At 40.9% G+C, this 14235-nt stretch overlaps 1 protein-coding gene across 3 annotated transcripts in view; it reads right to left on the bottom strand.

The window, feature by feature from the left end:
- Positions 1-14235, bottom strand: part of PHLDB2 (pleckstrin homology like domain family B member 2) — a 65803-nt gene that overhangs the window by 25756 nt on the left and 25812 nt on the right. For all 3 annotated transcript variants that reach the window (XM_054270282.1, XM_054270283.1, XM_054270284.1), the window contains exons 5-7: positions 12613-12762; positions 11621-11758; positions 2333-2461 (exon numbers count right to left, since the gene is read on the bottom strand). In XM_054270282.1, the coding sequence (XP_054126257.1) occupies positions 2333-2461; positions 11621-11758; positions 12613-12762 (417 nt within the window). The remainder of the gene's footprint in view (positions 1-2332; positions 2462-11620; positions 11759-12612; positions 12763-14235) is intronic.

Genomic DNA, 14235 nt, shown 5'->3' with positions numbered 1-14235 from the left:
CCTCCCCCCGCCCAGCCAGCAACTGGGCCGGGGGAGAGACCCAACTCCTTCCCGCCGGAAATCCAAAAAGCACCTGCCAGGGGGAGAGCCCTGCTTTTACCCTGTGTTCTCAGAGGTGGATCCAATGCCCAGTGGTTGGGCCAGATGGCAATATTCAAATCTGAACACTCATTGGCCCTATCTACAGCATCCCAGAAATCCTGTTTCCGGGTCAAACCATGACACTGCTACAGTGAAATTGGCTGCCCACTCCCCTGGGCAAAAATTACTGAAGCCCCAGAGAACCATCAGGGAATTTGTCTCCTTCATGCCTTCTTTTTTGTCAGTAAAGTAGCACAACAGAACATGTTGCAGACTAAGGTATTTCACACGATGGTTTGGGTTGGAAGGGACTTTAAAGATCACTTCATTGCAAACCCCTGCCATGGGCAGGGAACTTCACATTAGACTAAGTTGCTTAAAGTCCCATCCAAAGTCCCTAACTTTTAACATTTTCATGGATGATGAGCCTACAAGTTTTCTGGCCACCCGTTCCAGAGCCTTACCAACCTCTGTGTAAAAAATTTCTGCCTAACATCTTATATGAGCCTCCCCTCTTTCAGTTTAATGTGATTGGGTTATCACTACCTGCTCTTTTAAAAGGTGCCTCTCCAATTCTGTAGAAGACCCCTCTAGATACTGGAAGGGGCTGTAAGGATTCCCTGGAGCCTTCCTTTTCCAGGCTGAACGCAGCTCTCTCAGCCATTCCTCACAAGAGCAAGGCTCTAGCCCTCTGGTCATCTTTGTGGCCTCCTCTGAACTCACAAAGGTCCATGTCCTTCTTTTGTTGGGAGCCCGTTATTTTTCAGGAAGATATTTTCTCTATTTTGGGTAAAATACTTACAATCATTTCATGACTGCTCTCACATTTTGAGATCAGTTTGAAGCTACTGGGCACTAATTCAGTGATAACTTTTACTGTACTGACCACAGCAGCCACAGCAAACTCTCATTACAACTGGCCTGGAACAATATGCAATAGAACTAACTGGACACAACCATACCCACACATTTCAAGTTTTGTCCCACTTTCAAATCCAAAATCATTATTAAGACGACTTGCAAGGAACAAAAATCATTAAAAAAATAATTTAAAAAATTTAACCAAACAGACTTCTAGAAGCATCTTGGTGGTCTAGTGAAAAGAGATTTACTACCATCCCACAGCAACAAGACTGTAGCATCTCATGAATCAGTACATTCAAGCATGTGACTGCAGAGGAAAAGCTTCCTTTCCTTTTAATATGTATGAGACATTACATAATACTCTTCCTTTTTTCTTAAGATAACACACAAAAGTTTTAAGTGTCTCAAAACAAGCAAACTTTCTGTAGCAACTGAGAATCTAACATTGTTCTTTGCAAAGCTGGACTTTTTTTTCGCTCTTCGAAAAAACAAAATAGAATTCTGCAAATAAAGCAACATCTAAAGAGTATTTCCTATAAAGCAGAAAAAGCCCTTTTTTCATTATTGCTATTACACCCTTTATTCTCAAGACAGAAAAAAAGATTTAACTTTTAGATGGCATCTTGAGCGTCCCATACTGATGCTTCTAAAATTATTTTCCCCACCTACTAAAGCTAACTATATGTGCTGCATAACCTACTTAAGGCTAATGAATATTAAGACTTTTTCACTGAAACTAAGGGTGCTTTCACTGCCAATATTCTATTTTTTTTGCTTACAAATATTACAAACTAAAATCAAGTTGCAATTAGACTTTATGAAAAGTTTATTTATACCAATGTGATGCTGTTGAAAATACAGAACAAAATAAAGCTATTTTAGCAAGTGGTAAAATCTTCAAAATTAACTTTTCAAACTACAGTTAAGGCTAACAGCTAAGTTATATATTGAAAAAAAAGAAGTTATCCATAGCTTCACTGAAATGGTAATTTACCAGCCAATTCCTGTCTTTGCTCACACAGATGAAGAATGATGTTCCACCATCCATCTAAACATCACAACAGTTTCCAAATAACCCAGCAGGCCTAAAGGGCTAATTACAGGCAAGTGATGCAAAGCATTAGAAAAATTCAACACCAAATGATTTCTAATCCACACATTTGCATGTTACTTGTTTGCAATCACGCACATAATCTATTACAAGCATTCCACAAAAAAACCACAAACCATAATCCTCATGACTGTTACAATTCTAAGTTGCAAATATGTTCAGACACTGGATACTTGAAAGAGAAAATGTTACGCTTAGCTAAAAAAAAAAAAAAAAAAAAATTAAAAATCAACAAAATTTTAAAAAAATAGTGCAGTCTTGAAACTTGCTACTGACCCTCTTCAGCTGTTGCTGTAAGTGTTCCCTCATGGATTCAGGGCAATTATCAAGCTGCGTCTTCTGCTCGGAGTAAAGCTCCTGAAGCCTCTCTAGTTTTTCCCTCTCAGCATCAAGTTTTAATTTTTCCTGAAGCATGAACCAGAAAATAAAAGACAATTACCTTCAAACCCAAGCAGTTGTTAGTGATTATGACAGCGTGTGGCAAAACCTTACTAAACAGTTGAACCACGCAGGTCAGAAACAGAAACCTTGTTAGTTGAAATGCAGTGGTGGGATGCAAAAGAATCAAAGCAAAACATTCATCATTTTAGTGGGGGTGATTATTTCTCTCATCACTGTGCTGTTAAAGCCCCCTTGCCCAAACACTTGTCTCACCTAATGTAAGAAAAAAAATAAATAAGGGAACTGTAGCCATGTCAGTGAGGTAACTGATGAAGCTGAGAAAGAGTAGCTTTTAGAAAGCAAAGTAGATGGAAAATGACTGTAGTGAAAGAGAAATGGAGCTTCCTAGGAGAATCAATTTCATGCCTGTGTGGCTCTGTAGAGATAAATACATTTAGCAAACAGTGACAAGCCAGAAGGAGACAGAGCATTATAAAGAAATAACTCTTGGCCAGGAAATCCTGTTGCAGCAGAAATATCAAGTGATCGAGCAAATTTGCATCAGGATATAGGAACTGCAACCTGTCCATGGGGATCACAGGGGACAGCTTTCCTGGTCTCCTTCAACTAGTTCAACTTTCCTTTTGTTCCACTCAAGCAACAGTACTCAGAACACTGCTTCTCACCCTCCAAAGCCTTTGGCCTTTTAATCTTTGTAATCAAACACTACATGATTTACTGTGCAACACAGCTCCAAAGACTGGCTGCACATCACTTAAAGTTTGGCTGTAGACTGTTATTTATCTATGGACCAAAGTTTGGGAACCAATAAATCAGAGCACAGAGCATTTTTTCAATGTCTTTCACTGGCTGACATGGCAGATGCATTTTCTCAAATTCAGCAATTAATAACTGGAAAAAACAATTTATGCCTGATATGCCAGGCAAAAATAATTGAGTAAGTTTCTGAAGCCAGGCTCTCTGCTATCTTGTAGCATCACACCTGTAGAGCTCTCTTTCCCTACTTGCTGTTCGGTGGTAATACATCTCCTTCCAGATGGTCTCTAGCTCTCCTTAATACTCAAAAATTAGTAGTATTCTGATTACTCCAAGAACAGTTGAGTTCTGTCACAGCATATACTCATTTCCACTCTTTCCAGTCCAACTATTATTTAATTTTGAAATCAAATGTGTGGTACAGCAGGTACTGTATGATTGGACATTGCATCACCCTTTGCCATAGAGAAGAAATGTCTTTCAGTATACAGCACTTGCCATTTCAAACTGTGGGAAAACTTCCTCTTTGCTGTGCCTGACGTGTTTCTCAAACCCCCATGCACGGCAGAGGTATACAAATAAACATTTATTAGCTGCCTGCTTTCTTTATGGTTTTATCTCTGAGTGGGACCAGGAGCTGGGATTCAGTTCTCCCAGTATATAAAAACAATGGGAAGAATTTTTATACAAGTCCAATATCAACCCGAGTCCCAGCTCAATTATGTTCATTTACACGTGCAGCTTCTCAGTTCATACAATCAGATGAACATTATGCTGAACACAAGTAGATTTTATTAAGCTTGTAAAAATAGCAACTGAGCCAGCATATTTTATGACCTGAACTTCCTGTAGTAGCCTCTGTCTTACAACAGCAGCAGCAGACATCAGAAATACAGAGGATGTAGCACAAGGGAGCTGCACAATGAGGGAGAAGCATGCAACTCCTGTGATGTCACCTCCAGAGTGCGGTTCCCAAGAAGCCCTGTTTGCTGAATCCTCCTTACTTCCAATACAGAAGGAAAGCTATGAATAAACTGATAGTTCCCCTCCTCACAAACTCGGTTGTCCATTTAACATTCAGCCCACAGTCTTCCACCTCATTTCACACTTGCCTTTTCTGCCCACCTAGCCATCCAAAGCAGCAAGGACTTCTCTGACCTTAGCTGCAGTGCCTCTGAAGCTATAAATAGCTCTCTAAATGTCTATGCACAGCTATAAGCATGCTCATTCATCAACAAGCAAGTCCAACCTCGAGTGTGAGGAGACATCATCAAGCATAAAACTCCCTGAGAATCCTGCCGGAGATACTGTTACATGCCTCAAGAAATTAGAAACGTATTCCTTTGAGATTGAAAGCGATACTCATCTGGTCTATTTATAGCATAGGAAGTGCTAAGATTCCACCAAACTGGCTCCCTTCAAAATGTGCAGTCTTAACAGGAAATATCACTTTCAGCAATGTCCTGGGGTGACGTTATGATGCTTGTATCCCCATTCATCCGTTCTGTGCCTTTAAGACTGGCTCTGAAAAGTGGAAGTTTTTGGGTTTCCCTTATCAGGACACAGAGACAAGGCAGTACATAGGGCTGTTTTCACTTCTAGCTCGCAGCTCGCTGCTTTTGCTTGCTTGCTTTTCTGCTCTTGCTTCTGCTCTCGCTTTTGCTTCTGCTTATTAGCTAGTTTAGCTAAACAGTCCAAATTCCTTCCCGGACTGTTTCTCCTCTCCTGTTCCTGTGACCATCTCGAACCTGCTCCGGACTGGGACCCGGGAACACCGAAGGTTTGGCTGCAGCAGCTGGCCCAGCGCCGGAGGGACTGAGAGCAGAGCAACCACCCCGAAAGAGACTTCCTGATTTTGTCATCTTTCTCAGAGTGGTGTCAGCTGGTGTTGTTCATTTTGTGTGCGGGGGGTGCTGTGCCAGTCGAATAAACAGGTTCTTTCCACTTCTCTCCGAGGAATTTTTTCCCAAACTGGTTGGGGGGAGGGGCCGTGTGGGTTTTGCTTTCTGGAGGGGCCCTCCTTTGCAGATTCTTTAACAAATTTGCCCTAAACCAGGACAGAGGCATTACATGTTTTGCAGCTGTGGAGTTAAGTTCACTGATGTCTCAGGCTGTGCAAAGTCCATTTGATTTACAAAAAGCATTTAAATGAGAATGAGAAGAGAGAAGCGAATGAGAAATTTTTCATGCAGTGTTTTCTATAAGTGAATCAAGACAAGTTCTTCTAGAAGGGGAAATATTTGTGACCTTGCAAGCCAAATCTAAGATGCAGCTGAGACAGGTCTGTGGCTGACTCCACATCTGTTTGCTCCAGAGCAACTGGCAGCACAGCTGAAACAGAACCCATGCTCCTGCTGCTCATGCTCATTTAACCGCAGGAGGTGGGACTTGGTTAATACCTCTCTGCAGAAAGCCCCAGTGTGAATGCCAGAGGCACATCAGCTGTAGTCTGGCTGAATTCTTAACATCCTATTTCCAGAGAAAACAAGTGCAACATCTGGTCTTAGCCTACTGCCCAACTTGGCCTATGGTCTGCCTCTACAAGAACATTATGAACAAATGTGGGGTCAGCCCAAATACAAAGCAGGACTGATCAAACTTGGGGTTTGATCATGCTTGGAGCAATGCTTGGATCAGTTTTGGAGGACTTCAGGGAATTGTGGAGGATAGCAGCAAAAAGAATTGACGTGTGACACTGTCCCCAAAGGCAGCGATGGGATGTCAGCAGAGGATACACAGTATGAACACCAACCATAGGTGATCAACACAGGTCAGAAAAGGAAACCAATCTTTAGGTCTGGTAAAATTGATTTAAGGGCAAAGAAACGGCAAAAAAACCCCAAACTGTATATACACAATACATCTCATAGATGATCATGACAGAGAGGAGAGAAAAGGATGGTATTAAAGGCAATCACAGCCCCTACAGGAATGGGAACAGGAAGAAGGAGAAACAAAATTGCTCCAGTGCTGTCTCCAGTGGTTGACAATGCCCTATACCTGATCAATGCTGCTACTTTAAGCCTTAGTGGTTTTCCACATCCTTTCGGCAGAGAGCGGCTGCTTTTCAATTTGTCTTCCATCCCAGTCTGCTATTGCATGCAGACTGGCTGGCTAAAACTGTAGACCAACATGTGGCTGCACGGACATATTCCCTGTTAACCAACCTTTCTGCATAAACTCATGGAAACTCTAAAGAAATTAAAGTAAATTGGACGAAATAGAGAAAACTTCTTGAAAATCTAGCTAAAAACTGGGCAAAACCTCCCTAAACAAGTAAGAACCCTATCATTTTATCAGCTCACTGTGATATGCATTGTATGGCTAGGTGATTTGAGCTTACTTACCAATGTTCCAAATCTCCCTGTCCTCCAAAGTAACACAAAAAACCCCCAAGACCCCCCCCAAACAAACAAAAAAAAATTCCCCTCCAAACCCCAAGGTATGTGTTAATTTCAGAGAGAAATTGTAAAGAAGCCAACAAGGCAAATGAAATAAAAATCCCAACAAGCGGAATGATTCACTTTTCATACTTTCCATGATCTAGGTCTGAAATACTCCAGGATCTTCCTCAGTCCAACTCACCTATAAATCATCATGTTTTAAGGTAGCAACCTCTCATAAACCACGCTAGACTTCAGACATGCACATTCAGTCCCTCTCAGTATGGAATCAGCTAGTCTCACAAGTCTCACAGGTTTCTGAGAAATGTAATTACATATAACTGACCAGAAAACTCCACTGAAATAAAACAGGGTCTCCTGTGCAAACTGTACATGCTCCTTTTCTGTATTTTCTGACTACTCTTTCTTGCATTCCTCCATCTCTTTAAGGACAGATGCATGAAACTTGCCACAATTTTATTCTTTGTCACTAAATTCCAGTCAGTTTCACGGCAAAAGCTATTAAGAGAAGAAAATAACAGGTATGCCAGGCATATGAAAAGGAGCCTAAGAATGAGGTTGATAAGACAGAAGAGGTGGTTCATAATAATTCTTTTTTCTGTATGAATGGTAACTAACTTATTACATACCGCCCACCTCAGCTCCCTCTTGAGCAAGCTGTGCTTAAAGTAATTTTGTCAAGATCCATAACTAAGCTCTTTCCCAGAGAGCTTCAAGCTGTATCTGTCAAATTGTGTTAGTAAGGACTTATCAGGGCTCTCTCTACATAAATGGAACTTGTGATTAATAGCTTAATAGCTGATATTCACATATGTAGGTCATCATCTTTTTCTGTAGAGAAGAAAGGAAGAAGAAAGGAAGCTGTTCTCAAGAAGACCAGACAAGGAGGCAAAGTTGGACTTTTCTCCATATGCTAGCATGTTTTCCAGCACAGCTGAAAGCACAGGCCATGTGAAACAGCTCTGGAAGTAGCTACTCCAGCCAGGACAACTGAATCCTGACAGCACTGGTAGGTCGTAGACAGGCCAGGTACCACATAAGAACTATCCCAAGTACAGCAGGGGTGCTGAAAGGTTTTGTCATCTTTTTGAAACTCAATCACCCATCGCTCTGGTTTTCAAAACCCAAGAAAACCATTACAAGGTGCTTCACTCCTTCTAATGTGTGTGGTGGCAGAATCACAAAGGCAAGGGAAAAGCTTTCAACTACCCTGAGGGTGTGCACTACATCATCTTCCTCACACGTTCATTTGTCCTCTTCCCGTATTAGTCCTGCCTCGTGATCTGAGAAGGTTGAGCATGGGACTCGGATGAGACCAGCATGCAGCTTAACATATAATGTATAAACCCACTCACAGAATACATCCCTGGTTTACCAGCAAGGGGCTGGGACACAGAGATATTGCACCACAGCAAAGAGCACACCGACAGCCCAATCTTGAACTCACTCCTGCCTTCTGACTTCCAGTATGTTTTCCAGTCAATTCTTTTGCCTTGCAAGGACTAAAAATTGTGGCTCTAATACCCTGAAAAAGTTGGCAAAACTTTGTGTCATCACCTAAATGAAACATGCACAGGCATTTAAAAAAAAAATCCTAAACAGTTAGGTAGAAGGTAGTACAAGAGCTTCTACAAACAGTTCATTTCAAGTACATAACATGGCCAAAAAATTAGATTGTAGTTTATTATCTCTCTTTTTAAGAATTTCAGAGTTTTTCAAACAGGTGTATGGGTAAGGATAAGACTCAAGAAGGCAGGAGTTTCCTGTCAAATAGGTGTCAAGATCAGTAGCAAATTTCATGAGATGCTCAAGCTGCTCCAGAGACAAATGTCATCATATACAGCACTGTTGTAGTGCATTTTTATACTTTGTAATACTTTGAAGTAGTTTTGTTTTGTATCCCTATATTTTTCCCAAATGGTTTATCTCAGACTGTACTCCCCTCCCTTTACCTTTGTTATCCCTCTCTCAGGATGAGATCATCTGCAAATCCCCACCCTGGCTCTCTGTCAATCACTCCATCCCATCCCTCCATCTAGAAGTTTCGGTCCAGGTCGTCGAGTGATTAGCCAGGGGTCAGCCCCTCAAGCCTTGCCCCATACGCTATCCTAAATATCTATCCCCCAGTACCCATCTCTTAGGGTCACTTATTGGTTAGTAAAATGTTACCTACTTTTGGTTTCCACCTCCCTTTAAATGTAACCTTTGCACATCTCCGGGGGCTCTTGGCAGGAGGCCTCCTGAGGAGCTCCTTTGGGACTCCTAATAAAACCTTGGATTTACCCCTGCTAAGAGTGGGCCCTTTATCTTCTACCGATGCCTCTAGTGTCTCTGCCCTCAGCTGCAAAGGTGACCAGCCTGGGTGCCCTCGGGGCACAGAGAGTGTCTCCCCACTGTCGGCCTTGTGGAGGCTGCCCCCTCCCCCAGTGTCTGCCTACTCGGGACTGGCCGAGGGCTCGCAGAGGGACCGAGACACAGCACTAATGCCCCTGCCATCAAATGAACTCTCCCTCTCACCTCCAGATAACGAACACCATGTGGTGTATTCAGATACCATTCCCCTACCCTGGCAGAAATGTAACCACTGTTCAAGATACGGGACCCCAACAGCTTCTTGCCTTGAAGCCCCACCAAAAATCAAGGCCCCAGCTATCAGTAGGGGTGAAATATTAAGGCAACTAATAGAAACTGTGACCAACCAGTGGACACTGGGACACTTGTTTTAGCAAGACATAACACAAAAAGTACCATCAACAGAGTGGAAACTCCTGGTCAAAACCCAAGCCTTAATTCTGACCTAAGTATCAAATTATTTCAGCAAAACAGACTACCTATCACCTCCACCTGAGCCCCCTTTTTGTGGGTGGGGCTGATTCTGTATTACTGGAGAGCCAAGATGTTGACTATCTTGCAGCAGATCTGCATTGCTTGAACTTCAACATAGATACAACAATCAAGCTTTAAAAAATGCTACTGTTTCAAGCCTGACAGAACTTTTATTTGTTGACAGGATCAGTGCCATCTGTTTTTCTGGCGGACACTACTTTCCCCAGAACACTTACGCTGTCACTTTATACTTTACTCCCTTTGTAGAAGCCCATCTCCCATTTCTATTTTCAACTTTCACTTTTATGCAACGCTTCCAGACATATTCCCAAAAAAAAAAAAAACAAAAACCACAGCTGTGAGTGTATTCCTGCAAAGATAATTTCAGTATTAACTGAGCCATGCTGAGCCATGGCTTGACATTTAGAGCACACACTCACAACTGGGTTTCTTTGTTTGTTTAAAACAACGAGGAACACAAAAGAAAACACAACTAAATTTTGTAGCTGATCTGAATAGTGCCATGCCTCATACTGAAAAAAATGTTTTGAGTGAACTTGCCTTTTAAACAAAAAGTGCTTTTTATAGGCTGCTTTCCATGTTTTATTTCACCTGAAAATTTAATCTAGACCTGTCATTTGCTACCTACACACTAACAGGTGGCTGCAAGGAAATTTAAATTTTGTCCAGATTTTACAATAACTTCCATTAGTTTAACTGAACTTTCAGGGTACTGGAAAGCCAATACAAAAGATCTCTTGAATTTCCGAACGTGTTATTTATTACCGCTTACCAACCAAAACTTCCAGCAGCATTCTTTTGAAGGGCATCTGGTTGCACACCCTGTCTGCTGATACCCACTTTAAACTCATCTTTCTGCTAAAATCAAGTATGAAACATGTCCCGTAGGCAACTTAAAATGTGACCAGAGGCAACACTGAAAGCTGAAGGATCAGTGAGGGGTACACAAGCACAAAGAAAAGTGCAGACAGGGAAGTTCAGGGAGGTTCAAACTGGATGTGCACTGTCTCCACACAGAGTGGAGATGTGGGACCACCATTCTCCTTTTCAGACACAAGCATGATAAGCACAGCCAAAAAACAGCAGCCAGGTTCTTGACAGGGCAGGCAGAAATTGAGGACAGAAAGCTCAGAATAAAACAATGCAAGCTATAAAATGTGAATTGAATGGGAACTGTGGACGTGCTAAAAACATGCAGCTTTTCTAAGCAAAAAATGCAGAAGACTTACAGATATTTCTGGAAAGCTTAAGAAAAGAAGAGAGACTAGCTAGAGCAATTCCACAAGTGACAGGCCTAAATTATGAGGTAGAGGATAAAATTTTAAAAGGAAACAACGCTGGCTGAAATCCCTGGAAAAAACTTCCTGACCTTGAGGTATTATTGGCCGTGGCAGATCCCCTGTGGAGAAGGCAATTGCATGCCTGAAGAGGCCAGCAAAAAGCCTGCTGGAGGGAACCAGCACTCCCTGCCTTGAGTGATGCAACTTCATCTTGCAAGCCCTTTCCATTTCTGCACTTAAAACTTCTTACACTGTAATCTTATTTTGGAAATATGTGCCTATCTATTTCTTGTGTAGCTGAGAGCAATTAAGTATGTGACTGTATATCAAAACTAATTAATTTCTGAGACTTAATTACAGAGGGAATAGTCTTCAGTACTTAAATTTTCAGTCAGCAAACAAAACAATATAATGACTTTAAAATTACATACTTGATGGATGTCTTATATTATGTATTCTATATGATATTAGATAAAAACTGCCCCCTTATTCATTTTGCTCCTTTGCTGAGAAAATAATTTGGTTTTTTTTCCCTCCAAATTATATAAAGGAGGGAACAGTTCAATTAATACTGTTCTTTTAAACAACAGGTAGCCCAAGTACAAGCCTATATGGGGTGTTTTTATTAATAAAAGTATCTTCACAGTAGGTCAGGTCTTTCTATTTTAGCTTACTATCTTTTGCTTGTCAATCATACCTTGGAAAACAATACTGTGAAAGGGAAATGACAGTGAAAATAAATTTTTCTTCCATATTTATGAAGAAAATTTACAGGCAGTATTTCAACAAATAAGCTCCATTAATATTAACCATATAAAAATATTTTGAAAATCGAGGGTAACAGAGAACACAGCAGGCTACAATAACTGAATTACCTTTGTCTTTTCACCAATAACATTTCTCTCCAGTTCAGCTATTTTCCTGTTTAGATGATCCAATATTTCCTTTTCTTTCAGCAGCTCTGTTGTTTCAGATTTCTGCTCCCCATCCAAAAGGGCACATTCCATATCCAACTAGGAACACAAAACATCTTTCAGAAGCAGTCCAGATTCAGAAGAAATCTCAATACACATTATTTTCAGGAGGAGGGGAATGAGTTGGTTCACAAGAGAGAAATATTTTTTAAAAAGGAGAGGATAAAAAAAAACATAGGTTTTTCTGCCACAAAAGTTAAAAAGAGGTCACAAATTTGAGAAAAAGTAAAATTGCACATAAAATAGTGCAAAATAAAGTCCAAACCAACTTTAGCTTGAAGATTCTTTTTTCCAAAATTTTTTGTTTTCTAACTCTTCTCTGTGCTATCTCCTGTTATGATACTGTCTCTGTGCCCAGGCTCCCGAGAAAACCCTTCTGGAACAGCTGTTTCTTTCCCGTTGCTGATAATTGGAGCAGGCAGAACCCAAATGCCTGGCTAGCTTAGTTTGCAACTGTGAGATTCCAGAACTCAACAGGCTGCCAACCTACCCTTGCCACTGTAAAGCTGAGGAGGATTGAAAGGAAGTTGTATCACTTCCTTTTTCTTTAAACAGTCACAGGAGATACCACCGTAAAACTCCCAAGTGACCCAAGGTATTCGGATTAACTGAGTGGCCATTAAATAAGCAAGATTGTTCCAATTCCATTTCAGAGTGTAATGGTTACAGCTGGGAAAAGCTAATCCAAGCATTATAAGCATCCCCCAGCTGGAGAAAAATACCCTTTACAGCAGGAGACTTCCAGGTTTGTGATTCTGGTGAAAAAGCACAGAATATGAAGACTACACACATCCACGAGTTCCCTCATAGTTGTACTTGCTGAACGCATCAGACTTCTGCTATGGAAGCACACGTAACAGCCAAGACATTGAAAACCAAAACCATTTTCATACCTCTCTTGAGGATTCATCCATCTGGTCATTTAAATCTTTGATCTTCTGCTCAAGTTCTTCCAAGTTATTCAGTATTACTATGCGTTCCTCCTCCAGTTGACCAAGCTCCTGCCTTCTCTGCTCTTCACTGGTGCATTCTGATATCTGCAACTGCACATCATAAGAGGTTCATTAGAAAAAGAGGCAAATGCTGCCTTTTCTGCCCCCTTCCATATGGTTTTCACTTTAGACAAGTACGGCACTGTTGGTTTTGAACCCATTACATATTTCCTATCTACTATATTGCTATTTCTATATTTAGGAGGTGTACAACAGAAACAAACACGATACTTTACTTCCAGGCATTGGAAGTAAATACTATACTTAGCAGCAAATACTATTCATTCTAAAGGAATTACTAAAACTTAACCTTTGAGAATAATTAACATGCTGTGCTATTCAGGTTGTGAAAATCCAATTTTTTCCTTATAAAAAAAACACAGACAGATGAAGACATTTTTTAGGTAAATTTCAGCTGTTCATTTAATACAGGCCAGGAAGTAGGATAGGACATTTTTGTAACCAGCCATGAAGATGGGTGGCTTCTGTAAAATAAGGACAAAAGTTGGTCCTATCTCCCCAGGTAGCACTAAGGAAGTAGCACCCTTAATGCTCCACTTTTCATTGATATTTCCTTATTAGATGCCTGTGTCAAGAATTAAACAAGATTAGGAAGAAAATACATGGGATCTTACACCATCCAATACTAGATCAAACAGTACTGAGTTTGAAATGCATTCTTCATGTTCACCTGACCCCAGGGGCTTGCAGTCCACTTCCTCTGGGAAGGCTGCTTGTTCATTATCCCCAAGCAGGATTAGAGTTGGGCTGCCTGCAGGTCTTTGCAGTCACCTCTGGGCCACACAGCCTTGCTCAAGACAGGTTCAGTTCAGCTAATGAATGGCTACTGTGAGAGTAGGCATTTTATCCTGAACAAATCTGAGCTCAGTATTTAAAGACAAGCTGCACATCATTAATGCAATTGCTTGCTGGTGCTTTTCTCAGGGCTTAGCAGAACTCCCTTTACAATGAATGAATGAACACTATTCCTTGATTTAGCAATAGTAGTCCCAGCAGCAAAGCCTCTTTTTGTTCTGTCTCCTGTTTGGATAATGCTGACATAACATCTTTGATTGCAACTTCCTAATAAGGATTTTAAATAAGATCTCTGACTTGCATGAACGAAACAACAAATGGGAAAGAAATAAAAGACCACAACAACTTGTAAGTGACATGTGTTACCATCTTTTCAATGTGGAAAGAGCAAGTCAAGCCATAATAGAATGTTCCTGTTCAACACAATTTCACACCAGAAGATTTGGCAGACAGATTTCCACAGAGATCACCCTTTGGAAATGAAAATATGTTACTGTCACACCTCTCTCATCTTCTACACACACACTACTGACGCTCAAGTTGTGAGTATAGCAGGGGTTAAATACAATTCACCTGATGCATATAACCACGCTTAAGATCATACAGTGTGTAAATAACAGTAAATAGAAGAGACAAAGTATTTTGAACCTGAGAACTTGTTAAACAGAAACCTACTTTTATGGCTTTGCTTGATCTCATTTCACTCCT

This window comes from Melozone crissalis, unplaced genomic scaffold (assembly GCF_028551555.1).
Source record: "Melozone crissalis strain CALT ecotype California unplaced genomic scaffold, PUWL_Pcris_2 ptg000009l_1, whole genome shotgun sequence".
Lineage (NCBI taxonomy): Eukaryota > Metazoa > Chordata > Aves > Passeriformes > Passerellidae > Melozone > Melozone crissalis.
The sequence above is the reverse complement of the archived record's forward strand: the minus strand, read 5'-3'. Positions and strand labels throughout refer to the sequence as shown.